The sequence below is a fragment of the Aythya marila genome (genome assembly GCF_965140915.1).
Source record: "Aythya marila genome assembly, chromosome: 1".
Taxonomy (NCBI): Eukaryota; Metazoa; Chordata; class Aves; order Anseriformes; family Anatidae; genus Aythya; species Aythya marila.
The window spans coordinates 31780128-31795835 of NC_139042.1; the positions used below are offsets into that span (position 1 = coordinate 31780128).

At 35.6% G+C, this 15708-nt stretch overlaps 1 protein-coding gene across 1 annotated transcript in view; it reads left to right on the plus strand.

Annotated features, from left to right (window-relative positions):
- The window catches only part of VWA8 (von Willebrand factor A domain containing 8), a 188744-nt gene that overhangs the window by 64176 nt on the left and 108860 nt on the right, over nucleotides 1-15708 (plus strand). The window contains exons 15-20 of the mRNA XM_082784877.1: nucleotides 296-464; nucleotides 812-889; nucleotides 4229-4344; nucleotides 5138-5244; nucleotides 7348-7454; nucleotides 10468-10539. Of these exons, the coding sequence (XP_082641003.1) occupies nucleotides 296-464; nucleotides 812-889; nucleotides 4229-4344; nucleotides 5138-5244; nucleotides 7348-7454; nucleotides 10468-10539 (649 nt within the window). The remainder of the gene's footprint in view (nucleotides 1-295; nucleotides 465-811; nucleotides 890-4228; nucleotides 4345-5137; nucleotides 5245-7347; nucleotides 7455-10467; nucleotides 10540-15708) is intronic.

The window sequence follows — 15708 nt, forward strand, 5'->3', positions numbered from 1 at the left end:
AGCTTGCCCATCTTGAGACATGCAGGTCATTTTGCAGATGAGAAGTGGAGACTTTGGGTACCCTTCTCAGTGTAGAGAAGTATGAGCAATTTATGCAATTGCAAGTCATGTTATGCAGTCTTTGTCTTTTTTTTATTTTTAATAAAGTTGCATTTGCAAATTATGAGAAAAGACATTGTGATATGGCTCAGCACACTAATATAATTCCTTTTTCATCTATTGTAAAAATAAAAATATTAAATTTGATATTCAATACTTAGGTCAAGTAATGCATTTTATAAAACTTGTTTTGCAGGTCTATCTTTCCAATACACCCCTCCTTCAGAATAGTTGTCCTAGCAGAACCTCCTGTCATCGGAAGTAGTACCAAACAATGGCTGGGTCCAGAGTTTCTGACACTGTTTCTTTTTCATAATGTTCGATCTTTAAGCAAGAATGAAGAAATTCAAGTTATTAAAGAAATGGTAAGTACGTTCAGTATTTTAGGCACATGCTGATTATTGTTTACTGAACATGGTTATTTGCTATATAAAAGTATTTTGCTATGCTATTTCACTCACTATTTCAGCGTAGCACAAATGAGTCTTCATTTTCAAAGCCTGCTTATCTTTTAATGGTATTGGAATAAATTAGCATTCTTACAATGATATTAAATGATGCTGTAATAGAAAAACATTGTCAAAATTGTATTCCTTTTTTTTGGTGACATAAGCCAACTGCAGAATGTGTATACTCATTGCATATATGGGTAGCTGTGTATGGAACTTAACCCATCATGCAGTAAGATTAATACTGTTTTTGTTTCAAGCAGATTCCAAATGTACCCAGTGCTGCTGTGGAGCAGTTGTTGTCATTAACACACAAGCTTCGGGAGACAAATGATGCCACAGTGAGTACTCCCCTACCCCCTCTTCTTTTCCCCACAGATTTGATTTCTCCTACTGGAACTGTTTGCTTTGTTTTGAAGAAAGACTGGGTAAAGCTTTATAGCTATAGTGTTATTTTAGAGGCTGCCTTATTGAAAACCAGCCCCAGAAAGTTACTGCTGACAGTTACTGAACCATATACTGTAACTTCTTTGATTTTTATGTACACTTTTAGAATCTGCATAAATAAAGCTTTTAGGAAATCACCCAAATCCTAGAGAAGTAAGAAAAAGCACACACACTATCAGTGTGTTTAGATACGTGGTTTACAATGAGAGATGCTGAGCTACCTTCTGAATAAGTATGGAGATAATCATGTTTGTCCAAATATGTTTTGATTACTTCACTTCAGTCATTGGAACTTTGGTAGCTGAAATTATTGTGGCTTTTTCGGCAATGGAAACTATCTAGACATTATAAAATGCCAGTGGGCAACAGCAAAGATTAGGAATATAAAAGGGAAATCTCCAGAATTCCTATCTGTGTTACTGCTACAGGTTATTCTGTTAAAGCAGTCTTATCAAGAAAAATAAATTCTGCTGACACAGTAACCACAAAATTCTCTAAAAAGATAGTCAAATCTTGGTGAAAAGTAGAAGAAATCATTGCTATGGCAACTGGATGCTTTCAATGTAACTAAAATGTAAAACATTTTTAGTGGAATCCAGCGGTTTAACTGATATGCAAATTGTAATCTGTTCTGCTTAGGTTTCATGATTTAACATGGTAATAGTTTTCATAGTATTACTATTCAGGTAGTTGAGGGATATTGAAAGGCTGTTGTGCTCTTCTGAGCTTAAAAAAAATAAATAAAAGGGCTGACTTTTAAATACACCTATGGGACAATGTTGTTATTAACATCTATTTAACTTTCTACACCTGATATTTGACAAATGTAGACTGAAAAAATGTAGTTTTTGGTATATTTGGAGACGTAACATGCTTGAATAGAGCATTATAAAAGTGCTTTCCAAACATGTGGATGTCTATAGCATTGTAAAGTATCTAAATGAAGTATATGATGTTGGATAAGAAGTGAGTCATGGTACGGACCGAGGAAGGATTCTTGTAGATGAGCAGTGACATGAGACATGTCAAGAATAGCATGCTTGTGTGGAGAGCTGAAATATGTGCCTAAGGTATGTCAGGCTATTTTTAGAGTTGCCTAAGTAAGTAATCCTCTGCCAGAGATTATCCTGAAATATTAGCCATTGTTTCAAGTGATTTTGTTAACAATAGAAGAATACCTGTAACATATTCAGCCTGTGGGTGTATTTTGCGTCATTGTAATTGTTTGTTTGATATACAATAGAACCTAGAGACCACAATCAAGATCCTGTTGAATTAGATGCCTGATAGATATATATTACAAAGACTGTCACAAGGACTATAACCTAATTTTGAGTTTACAGCTATTCCATATAAAAATCAAGAGCAGGTAAGGAAGAAAGAGGACATTTTATTCCAAAACTTTAACTCCCAGTTGCAATATTCAGATGATGTGACATAGTTCCTCCTCTGTGGGCTTGTCCTCTGTTTATTCCAGTGGAGGATCTGGTGCTATATGTAATTTTGACTTTAAAATGCCCGTGTTCCTTAGAGATTGGAGTGGCATGGTGTGAGACAAGAGGCAAGAGTGTCTTCCTTATTCCTCCCACTTGGTGCAATGGATGAAGCATGCTACCTCAGTTACTCTGCTCAGCTGTCAATTTCCACCAATGCAATCCTGTAGGTTGAGTCTTGGGAGGATTGCTTACCTTACAAAAACATAATTAGCCTGAGAATATTTCAAGTGTTTAAGATTCTTTACAAAAAATATAATCTCCCAAAACAGTGAGAGTCCTGACTGGTGAGCAGGGACGACAGGGATGCAGCACTCACCCCTCTCACTTGCCCATGCTTCATCCATGGCTGTGCAGGTCTTGAGACAGAGATAACACTTGAAAAGCCATCATTTACAACACAATGACTAATGCTTGGTAGTAAATGATGATGCTTCAGAAAATACTTCACAATCTTCGATCAATGAAAATAGGAAAAGCAAGAGTAGTAATTGAAGCAGTTATCCCAATCTAAACCATCCTAGCTTATTGCTCAGAGCTGAGCTAAAACATACTATCCTTTGCCTTCTTAGCTTTTGAGTTTTGCACAGTCTCGTGGAACTGATTGCTTTTATCCTTTCCAAAAAAATTAACGTCTGTTTGTCAAAACTGCAGTTTTCCAGAGGAAAGAGTTGGTGATAACACATTTCTCATACTTAAAAATGATTAAGGGAGAAAAAGACTCTGAAATTAATAAAGTGTTGCCTTTTCTATTTTTTTCCTTGATTGCAAATTTGAGGATTTTTTTCCAATTAAAACAATATATTAAGAAATCGTAATGCAGTTAGAAATCATTTATATGCCCCAAAGCAAAACATTCAGAAATTACCTAATTAAAATATTTCGGTTAACCCAGGCAAAGCATGGCGTGACTTATCAGATCACACTCATTGTTGTGTGCTTCCTGCTAAAATAAGGAACCTGTTTGTATTAGATACCTTCATCCGGTATATGCAGTGAATAGAAGGATTTCTTTCTCGGTCGTTATATCTCTAAATAAATGGCCACTTGTTTGGGGGGCTTTGTTTGTTTGTTTTTACATTCTGCTGTAGTTGCTTTAGGTCTGCCTTCCCAGGCCCTGAATCACTTCTGTAACTCCTTACTGAATCATGTCCAATTTCTAGCATTTACTTTAACACATGGACAACAGAAAAGGACACAGTGTTCCAGTAGTGGCCCACCCAAAAGGCGTGTGCAGAGGTGATACAATCTCCTTACTTCTGTCCAGTGTTGTCTTGTTTATACATCCACGAATCCTGCCAGACCGTTTTGCCAGAGCATTACTTGCAGAGCTCATATTCAGCTTGTGAAGAGCAGATTATAGATTTTAAGACATTGGTCCTTCTACCATGGCTCATCTCCTTTTTATTATCAATACTGTTTACTGTTAGGTATTATATAGCACAGAAAATTAAGTTATCAGCACATTTTTTCCCTGTTGCTTATCAAGTGAAATCATAAAGCAAATCTGTAGATAACATCATGATTTCCGTGACACTGAAGTGCTGCAACAAATACAGAATTACAAACGTGTGGATTAAAAAGCACACACTACTATAGGAGGCAGAAAGCACTTATGAATTAGGAGAAAACTTGAAATAATTACTTTTGGATTACATTTTTTCCTGACTCATTCAGTTTAAATCCCTGAGATCAATTCCCAGAAATGAAGTAATTAAATCACCTTGTATTTTTTGACAGGCACAGTCCCTGGCTTCATCTTTATCCACTCGACAACTGTTGCGAATTTGTCGGCGACTGTCACAACATCCAGATGAAAGCCTTTACTATGCTGTTAATAAAGCCTGCCTTTCCAGGTAGAAGTGCCAGTATGGGTGGAAGTTCCAGAGTTCCTTGGTCTATTGCTAGCATACAAGATACCTTTTAATGCAATTGCTCTTTAGCTTCTTAAATTTTGTCATTTCTTCAAAACTATTTCTGTGGTATTCTCAAACTTAAAAGCTAAGTTGAAATGGTTTTGTACTGTTTTCTCATCTTTATGATGATGTTTAGTGAAATCATACAAGTTAGGTCACCATTATCAACATTATTTCGCCGTCTCAAAACACTCTGCTTTGAGTTATTTTATGTCTAGTATGGCTGGATGCTTGATGGAGGTTTGGTTTCAGTTCTATAAACTGTATATGAAATTATGAATATAGTGGGCTTTTTGGTTTTGTTTTCCGTTCTTTTCTATTAAGGAAGGCAAATTTTAATTAACAAAAGGTTTGGAAAACTGATTGAGCCTCAGACTGTATGCCACAGAGCTCTTTATTTCACTTTATAGCTCTGGGTTCATGGGAAATAAGTCAAGAGTAGAGTTGTTTCCAAATCAACATCGTTTCTATAGTAGCTCTTACTGGTAGTGGAATGAGGATATTACATAATTCCAGTCCTAATTCATCCTATGTTGCAGCTTTTCTTGCAATATTCCATAATACTGAAGCTTTTTATAATGAGCATGCAACTTATACGAGGGCATAGACATAGACATTAAGGGTTTGGAGATCTAAGTAAAGCTTCATACTGGTTTTACATTACAGAAAATACTGAAAACTTGTAAGAAATCTTCCTTAAAAAATGATTTACCTCTTTTATTTCTTCATTTAGGTTTTTACCAAACCTTGCCAGATCAGCTTTACACAAAAATCTACTGGATTCCGGTATTGAGTCAAGTCCAGATAGCACAAAGAAACTAGAGGAGAAGGATTACACTTGTAAGTTTGTGCCATCTTTTGTCCTGTTCTTCATGAATGTTACTCAGATAGTTCAGCATATAAATGTGTACTAAATGAGCTCAAAATAAAACGTAGTTTGCTTCAGTTACACCCATTTGGCTTTGTTCTATAGGGAAGTAATAACTCCTTAGTATGCTGATACTTATGTACTGTCTGCTGCATTCCCTGCCCATGAAATTTAGTGCCCTTGACATGTTTAAGGGTTCCCCAGTCTAACAGATTGATGACTTCAGGCACTTGACCAGCTCTTGGACTTCAGTCGTTGATTTGATGGTTTTTTATTTATTTATCTGTTTTATTATTATTATCACTTGTACTACTGTTTTGCATGGTTCATAGTTACAGCTTTGTTTTGATCTTAATCTTTCTATGTTATGTTCTTTACCATTGCTTTTTTTTATCTTCACTGGTAAAATCAACCTCTTCCTCATCAAGACTCTTGTAGGAGTCTTGGGTTGTATTTTGTTTTCATTCTGGTACATAATTCTTTATTAGTTTTTCTTCTTTTTTTATTTTTTCTTTAAGTTGCTGTCACATATCATCTTTATCCAGCATGGCTTTGTTTCTTTACCTCCTGCAACCTGTATTCTTTTGAAAGAGCCTTCAGTACTTCACATGTATTTCTGCTTCTGCCATTTTTCTTACTTCTTTCTCATTCCTGCCTGTCCTTTGGTCTTCATGCTAATTATGTAAGTTTTGATAACTTCCATCAGGTAGCACACATTGAGTGATCTGCCGTTTTCTGTTCACTAAACTTTTCCTTTCAACAGCTTTGATCTGTACTCTATCAGTATTATATTTGCTGTCATTTCTCTGTATGGACATTCTCAGTTTTGTGATACATTTGACTTCTATGTTTTCAGGTAGATCTCTACAGTAGCAAACAAGTCTTTTGTCCAAATTAACATAGACTCTCTATTTTTATATTTTTTTTTTATGTAGGTGAAAAATATATAAAAAAACAAACAAAAAAAAAACAAAAACAAAAAAAAACAACAGGCATAATAATGCATGAATGGCTGCATAGGTGTATGTATGCATGTCTATATGCATATATATCTCTGCATAGGTATATATAATACTATGATATATAGAATACATGTGTTATTGATAATGCATGAATGGCTGTGTATGTACACACACTTATAGATGAATATATAATATGTAATATTGCATTATAGTGTATATAATGCATTATATATATTTGCATTATATGTGTTTATATATATACGTAAAAATTATTTATGAAATAATTACAAATATTGCCAATTGCATTATGCTATCTGCTTAACATTTTTTTTCCATCCTGATCCCTCCCTTGAAATTTCTTCATGTTTCTCTGTCCCATGTTTTAGAAGAGAACACGTTATAATCCTTTTTTATTATTATATAAACTTAGCTGCTGCTTTCCTAAGGAAGGAATTTATGGTTTTCTTGGTGTAAGAATTTGTTAGGGTTTTTTTTTTTACTTTTTCTCTAAGAGTTGAAGGTCATACCTTCAAGTGCAAATTTATTCAGTTTTCAGCAGGTGTTAAATGTGTCCACTTTCTAGAATTAACCTATTTGGTCAAAAAAGTAATTCTGGATGTAAAAATCAACATTCTAGTACTGCTGTGATGGGTTGGCCCCAGCTCTCCTCAGTCCCATCCACACCCTGTGTCTACTGGGACAACCAGAGAAAATAGAAAGAGAATAGAAGAGAGTGAAAAATTTGTGGGTTGAGGAAATGTGGCCTGACAAAGTTAGTGGTATTCCAATAACAAGAGTATGAAGTTAAACCATGGTAGCTGTCACAGCTCCTAGTGTACTTTATGATATTTTTTATTTAAGATCACCTGTTTATCATTTATTGTAGTAGACTTCTTTGCAATTATAAAGAGAATTCAAATTCGTTATAATCCAACGTCTTGTTAACAGATAATCTATTAAGCATTCACTTTAGATAGAAGTCATTTACAGCAACCCACAGCCTTGTTAAAATTTGCAAACTTTCACTTGTAAGCATTGGCGATTGATTGCATGTCTGCTCAGAGGATGGTATAAGTAATGCATGTGCTCGTTTGTTTCCTGAAAAATGTCTAGGTGAAATAAACGATGGGATTCTGAAGATAGGATCTGTGACTATGCCAGTTTATAACCCAAGTGAGAAAATGAAAGTGCCTGATGTGTTGTTTTACGAAAATGCTCAAGTAAGTAGAATTTGCTGGCTTCTCAAGTACAGAAAGTTCATTAAATATGTACTAATGCACATATTCACGTTTATTAAATGATATACTAATTTTGAAGGTTATAATTCTGAAACAGCTTCTTTAGGATAAAAATTTTTCCCAGGGGATTTGATGCTCATTGCAGATCCATCTTCACTGTGTCCCTTTGAAGATGTCATAGCAATCCCATTGAACATTCATAAAATCCGAAAGAACTTGGAGTGAACTTGAATTTTATTTAGAATGATTTGATAAGATGCTTTATTGAGTGATTTTATTGCTGCTGCTGACCTGATCGACTCTTGTGGCTGGGTTATTGATTCTGTCCTGATGGAGTGTTTTACAAGCTTGTAATAGGAAGTTTTGCAGGTCGGCAGTACCTGCCTTGTATTAGAATTAACGCTGTATGCTTGAAAAGCAAGATGAAGAGTAATTAGGGTTACTAGTCAGTTATTAGATAATAATTATTTTATATAACTTGAGTTATTAATTAGTTGCTAGAGTTATTAATGTTAATTTGTTCACAGTAGCAAAGAGTAAGAGCAATTAGTGAACACAATAAAAGGAAAGGGCTTGGTGACTTTTTTTTGTTTGTTTTAGTTCCACCCTCTCCCATGTTCCTTTTATAGAGGTAGGTGTACTGCAGCTGTCTTCTCCATCTAACTTGTGGACCTCACAATTGTCAGACAAGGTTATCCTTAGCCAGAGAATTACCCTTTGAGTGACTATGATATTTCACTGATAGCTTGTGAAGTATTTTTCTTTTTAGCAGACTAGTGTGAATCTCCCTACTTTGTGAATTTCCTTTTCTCTTCTGCTCTATTTTTTTCTTCTTTTCTTGCTTGTAATTTCTTCCCAGAAAGGCTATCCTTTCTGCAACATGGCTATCACCTACTGAAGGTGACAGGCCACGCAAGGAGAACAGATGACAGTCTTCTTCATCTTCCCCAGTAACATTTCATGTGAGATTTTGTTCTGTGTTGCCATTTCGGTAAAGTACTTCATCTGAGTGTGTTGGAAATGAAATCCTAAGTCTTACTAGGATTCATATCTGCATTGCTTCTTCAGTCTTCTTGCTTATTGCTTCAGTAATTATAACTGAACACACTGAAGAAAACTGTGGCTGATATTATGCATCAGTTTTGTTTAGGCAACATTTGTTAAAAACACTGCATAGAACAAACTGCTCTGTATCTGCCCCTGGTAGCAATGAATTCCGAATCCTAGAGGGAACAACCACCAAATACCTGTCAGAAGAGCTGCTCCCTTTTCAGATTGAATTTCACTCTTACATTCTGTATTGCGTGTTCCCACTGTAGTTCAGCCATTCAAGTGTGGCAGTGATCGTTTACCAAAACCTGCTGGAGAGCAAATTTGTTTCACAAGTCCAATGCAACTTTTCCTCTCGTGTATCTAAAAATTGCATTGATTTTCTTCTGTGTTGGTTTATTTATATCCCCAGCCCTTTGCAGTGCTGTACAATGTAATGAAATGCATAGTTTTGGTCTTGAAGCATTACATGTTCCACTGGAATTTAGCATTGCTGCAGTACCTTGTAGTAAAGTTGTTCTGCAAGGAAACCATAATGTGCACATATTAGTCCAATTTAGCATAAAACAGAAGTCATCTGAAGGAAATTCTCATGCTTTAGCAGTAGAATCAAAAAATGTAATCAGTAAGTGTGGTAAAACTGACTCGCTGGAATTTGTGCTCTATCTGGTCAAAGTTACTCTCATCAGTGATAAATTGCTAGTGTGTGTGCTTTCAGAAAATACAGTAGTTTGCCTTGAGGTCTTCTTGAATTAATTGTATGTTGAGTGTTCAGTAGTCTTTTGACATGCCTGGGTAGGATTTTGTGGTATTAAGCTATGTTTACACGAGTTTCTTCCCCCCACCCCCGCCCTCTGTTCTGGAGAGATTTGGAAACCTGTAATATCTTTCACACAGTTGCAAACTGAGTATTTCTATATGCTCAGAGATTGCATGTGACATACTGTTTTTTTTGTGGGTTTCTTTTTTTCAAAATTAAGTGCTAGAGATGGAATGATAATGTGGAAAAACTATGTTTATCTATATGTTTATCTAAAGGCAAGCATTTATTTCTCTAAGTAGCTTGTCTGACCTACTTACAGATGACCTATTTTCACTAGGTACAGTAGAGAAATATACAAGACTATTGCTAGTAAAGTAGTCTGCATTGCCACATTATCCTTAAATCCTTTTGATCCTTTTTAACAAATTATTTGTGAGGAGCATGGTAAGGTTGAATTTTGTATAATGTGTGTTACATTTTATAATGCTGGATATGTGTAAAATAGATGTTGTATTTTGACTTCAGTTAGGCAGTCTAATTTAGAATTTATAAGAGACATAATAAACACCTTTAGACTTGAGCTTGTGTTTTTCTGTCCTTATTTTTCTTGAAACTAAAGCTTAATTATAATAGGAAAGTGTGTTTGTTATTAAGCTAGACTTGGTGTTTAACTTACAAAAAAAAACATATATATATAATGTACATATTCATGTCATCTCCCTTTTAATTCCCTGTTTGGTTTCTTTACAGTTCTACCAGGATATTTTGCTTCCTGCCTGTAGAGTTACTGGAAAATTGTCATATGTGTTTAACTGAAAGTTCTTATGCTCTGGATGACAAACGTTCACCTAGGCTAAAAAGAAAATTATTAGGAATGATTACAGAGAATGACACAGTTTGGAAAATCAAACACCCAGAATCGATCAGAGTAAAGGAAATGCAGAAGTGGAGTTTGTGTTTTTGTTTCATTGTTTTAGTCACTGGATAGATTGCTTCTGCTATTATTGGCTGAGAGACACTGGCTGTGTAGTAAGTAGTGGTTAGTATAACTTAAAAAAAAGAAAAGAAAAAAAAAAAAAAAGGCCCCAAGTCTTGAAAGTTCTTGTTTACTATTATTATTAGGGAATATATAAACTTTTGAGAGTATAAAAACGAGTAAAAATCATGTTTTTATTTCTTTAGCACATGCTGGTAATGGAAGATATGCTAAAAGACTTTCTGCTGGGAGAACATCTTCTTTTAGTTGGTAATCAGGTGAGTTAAACATTTCTTACAACTCATTATTTAATAATGAAATAAAATCTCTGTTTTGCTTCATTGAAATTACATCCATTGGTACTACTGAGGTAATTTACATATTTTTGACTCTTTATCTATTAACATTCACTGGTTTTATGAGCACATATTGGTGGAAAATGTAAATGCCTTAAGTGTTATTTTTTGTGTTTTGTTGTATGTTTTTACATTGCTGTCAGAGCAGGAAGACAAAATATTAATGGCTATGTATAACATCATTACCAACAAAATACTTGGTCAATTGCTTTGGTTATTCTTCATAGATAAGTAGCAAAACCTCTTCTTTAAAATTTCTAGTGAGGATAAGAGGTGTAGAATTAAGTATTATTCAAATGTATTTTATCTTTATTGATTCAGAATACTGGTTTTCTCTAAGGTGATACAGATTCACTTTCTTCTTTGGTACAAAAAATCTTCTTTTTGGTAAAAAAAAAAAATCTTCTTTGTTGTTGGAGACTGTATTGTTGAGACTGTAGGGCCTGACATTCTTTTAGTCAGTCACTGCTGTTTCGTGACACCTTCTAAGAGTTCATAGTCTCTCCAAAGTTATGTATGGGCAGATGTTCTCTTACTGGGTATGTTTAAAAGTCTTTGTTCTTCAAAACCATCTTAAACTATCAGTGGAACTGTCAGATGACTTAAACAGAATTATTTGCTTGGCCAGTTAGCTCTAAACAAGGGTTTTTGTTATTATTTCTGTATGTTTAAAGTGTTCAGGAAAGTGATTTCCCAAGCTACCAGGTTGATTTTTCTTCCCCTCATAAAGTAATCTTCTCCCTTTGGTTTAGCTTTCCCATAGCATGGTTACAGTAATTTTGTAGCAGATGTTTCTCTTTATGTTTTGCAATAGCCTTTGGAAAAAGTCTAACCCAAAGCACTAATGATCTAACCTACACAGCAAGGAATGCAAAATGGTAATTGTTGTTAAAGTGCATCTATTAAAATTACGGCATATGTTTATGTGCAGTCTTATTTATTTAGAGTCCTTTTTAAGAGCTTGTATTTGAGATTTCATACTTTAAACCTGTGTAGACTTTTGCTGGATGATGCCAGGTTCTCCCAAAAGGTGTCATATATTGGTAAATGAAATATACATTTCATAAATTGAAAAACAACACACTTTCATAAGTGAAATATGATCGATTTTTCCTATTCCATTAATAGTGCCACCTACCAAGTTGTTACTGAAAACGTTGTATAGTACAGGTTGCCTGCAGGATCTGCTGTCCTCACTGACAAGGTTCACAGTCCCACAGTGTCCAAGTGAGAAGTCTTGGGGACAGCAGCCAGGTGCCCGAGGATGCCAGACAGGTCCACAGTGACAAGCCAGGTCTGAGGTCAGGTCAGCAGGTCTGGGCTGGGGACAGCAAGGTTCAGGGCCAGGCACGGCAGCATCGCAGTGTAAATCAGGGAGGAAATGAGGAAAAGCTCGAGTGTAAATGCAACTCTAAACAATGGGGAGAAAGGGGATCTCAGTGAGGGCTCACTCAGCAGCTATCAAAGCTGACCTCCAACACAGACAGCTAAAACCCTAGGTGAAACATGGAAGAGCTTGCAGAGCCTGGTGGTGCACTCAAACCCCTGACACATTTCATATGTTGTACCAGCTTGACAAAAAATATTGAAGACTACATTAGTGTGATTTTTGTTTTTAAGGTATTTTTCCAGCAGAAGGATATTCATCTTTAATAATTTACTCTGTGCCGTATTTTCTTAAAGCTTACAAAACTTGTACTGGAGACAGTGTTAAAAGATTTAACCAGGTGGAAGGTTTGGAACATGCTGCTTTGATTTTAGACATCCGCTCAGTTCTGCCATTAAAATTGATTGGTTTGCTGTGATTTGTCCTTGGCAAATCTGTAATACTTACGGGTTTTACTTTTTAATTGCTAACATACTTTCTGAGTACATCCAGGTTTATTCTTTGCTAATTTGTTCCACTGTTTCTGTGTGTGACTGAGTTAGGCCAACTGACCTTTTTTTTTTTTTAATACTGTTTTTAAGTTCGAGCAATCTATTTGCCATTTCACAGTCTTTTGGGACCGCACCAATCACCCTTGATTTTTCAGATGTTTACTAACCATTTAGAAATTGATAGAGTAATTCCTTAAGTATATTACTGAAAATTTTTGCAGCATGTGATGGATCCTGTACAAGTACTGCAAAAGCAACTATATGTTTTCATGTGAAGTGCACAAGTATCTTCCCATTGAAGATAATACAGTTTTTATCCTCTTTTTGTAAATCATACAATTTAAAAAAAAATCTTTTGCTGTTCAGTTACTCTAACAATTTCATCTGTAATTAGAAGGTAGAATTTAATTACCATGTGCTTGATACATAATTCAGTGTGTACCTGTGTTTTGCATTTGGAAGAAAGAAATGCTGTTTTTGTGTGGAGATGCAAAATGCTGGTTTGAGTTCTTTTCTGTTAATACTTCTTGTTGGTGAATGAGTAAATCATGGAAAATCAGTGTAAGTAACTGACAATTCAAATACTCTGAATCTAGGTCCTTCAAAATACATGACTAATATCCCTTTGAATGCCTGTGTCATTTCCTAGATATTTAAATGAGTTGGCATGTACCGTAGAACATAATTTGGTCCATCAAAATTATGACTACGTAAGTGACTATCTCCTTTCAATTGCTAATAATTGTGCAAGGCTTGATCTATAGTCTTTCTTTACAGACTGGATTTGGTTTTCCTCTTTTACCTCCTTGATTTTGATAACACGTACGGGCACACAGTTTCTGTTAGCTTTAGCCCATTTTCTTGATTTCCAAGTTTATAATTGCAGTGTCTTCTGCCATTTTTTTAGTTGTGAGCTGACTGGAGAGAGTCCTTTTAACAGGCTTGTTTTCAGGATTTGAACTTTGAAGATTAGTAGTTGAAATTCAGTAAGTCAAAACTAAATGATCTTGGTGGATGTTCTCATCTGCCTTTCTTAATGAAGCCAAGGAGATGTTGAAGGCAAGTGTTGGGTGCTAACAAATCATTAGGAGTTCAACCTCACAAATAAATGACTTTATTCATATGTAGTCCTTGATGCCTCTGCGGCCCGGGATTTTGCTGCATACATGTATTATGTGAAAATATGGCTTTGTCTAAATGTTTGCTTGCAATGCTTGTTGATTTATTTGGGTCGCAAACTGGAATGTGCTTCAATTTGATATATAAGCAAACAGATTTCTTCGAGTCCTCGGGAAAGGCAGTGGATAGATAAGAATTTTCAACTGTTGATTAGTTTTTAATAAAAGGCAATGCCAGCATTTTAAATACGGTTTTTGATATTACATCCAGAAAGTGCCTGAAGTCTGAGTGTGAATGAGGCCATCCATAGTTTCTCAAAGCAACCATAAACAGCTTCTTTCTTGGCTGCGAGCAAGCAGCAGCTATTTATTGCTCTCAAAGCAATAGGCAGACGACCACAAGAATCCTGGTTAGTAAAGGTTACTTATTTCCAACTTCACAATGACTGTTTATGTCATCATTACCATATAGTTCTTACATCATTCCCTGAGCTTCATGGGACTGAATTATTTTTACCAAGGAAAACTTTCAGGCTATTTTGTTGGGATTTTTTTTTTTTGATGAACATTGTACAGATTGTGGATTGGCTACTTTTATAGTCTCCTTAAATTTCCTGCCCTTGGCAAATAGGAGATAAATTATGCTAATAAACAGAATTTGTTTATGTGGGAAAACTTGTAAAATACCAGTGGCAAAACCATTTTTTTGGTCATACAATTACATTTTACATATAACAGTTCCCAGAGAAGAGTTACAAAATTCTTGCATTTGGAAGTTGCCTCAAGAGAGGTGTTGGATGGCCTTTATTGGTCATAGGTGAAGTCTTGGCAAACATCAGCTGTCTTTGAAGACACCAAACAAAATATTCATAGTTCTAAGGGATTTCTGGCTTTCTGGGGAGAGAACGCTCCGTGGCCTTGTCACTTCTGAAGTATTTTGTAACCGTGAAGTACTGAAACACTTAACCCCATGTTAAACAAAATGGAATTATTTTATTTGACCTCAGTCTTTTGCTGTAATTTATAGTATGAGCTGTTCAGATAGCTGATCTCATAAATTGAGCAGGTTCTGCCATAGCAATGAATACTGAATATATCTGCTTTCACGGTTAGCATGCAGGAAGCATCTCATAAAAAAATTGTGTTCATTTTGTCCTTTAGAGTTACTCTGTTTTATTCACACTATACATATGGTATAAGTATAAATATTTTTAAATGACTGAATTATGTAAACAAAGGCCCAGGTGTGCTGCCGTACCTTGAGAACTACATGTAATCCCCACATCTTCATTAATGCTTCATTAACCCTTATCCATTCCATAATGGGTCTTTTAAATAGTATGCTTGTTTTTTTGATTGTTTAATAGAATAATTTAGTTTGAAACAGACCTCCAAGATCATCAAGTCTAACCGTTAACCTGACACTGCCAAGTCTACCACTAGGCCGTGTGTGTCCATGAGCACCACACCTACAAGTCTTCTGCATACCTCCAGGGATGGTGGCTCAACCACTTCCCTGGGCAGCCTGTGCCAAGGCCTCACACCCCATGTGCAGGCGATATTCTTAGGTGTGTCTTAAGCACTTCCTGCCCCTCTTTTTGACTGTACCCTGCCAGCTTTGGTACAGAGTGCTTTGTCTTGTGCACTTATATCATGTGTTGTAGACCTTGCACCATTTTCAAAGTGTAAAGCATAGCAAGGAAAAGTAAGCATTACTGTACATATCGCATAGACATTACCAAAACTGAAGAACTTTCTCTGTCAGTCTTCCTGAAGAATGGACAGAGGAAATGAAATATGCATTGGGACAGCCTCGGTGTTCATCAGGACCATTCCCTATATGTCATCTTCTGCTTGCTCTTCTCTTCCCACAGTTGCCACTTGCTCTTTGGTTTGTAGTTTTCTTCATGGGCAACCTTTACTATTTTTAAGTATTTGTTACTGGCTAGTCTCTCCTTTAATAATAATGAGAGCTTTTTTCCCCCTCACTTTTTTTTCCTCTCCTGAATAATTGTTATTAAGACATAAGACATAGCACTCCAACTTCTATTATTCTAGCTTTCATATTAGTTATGTCCACTTTTCAACAGGAAAC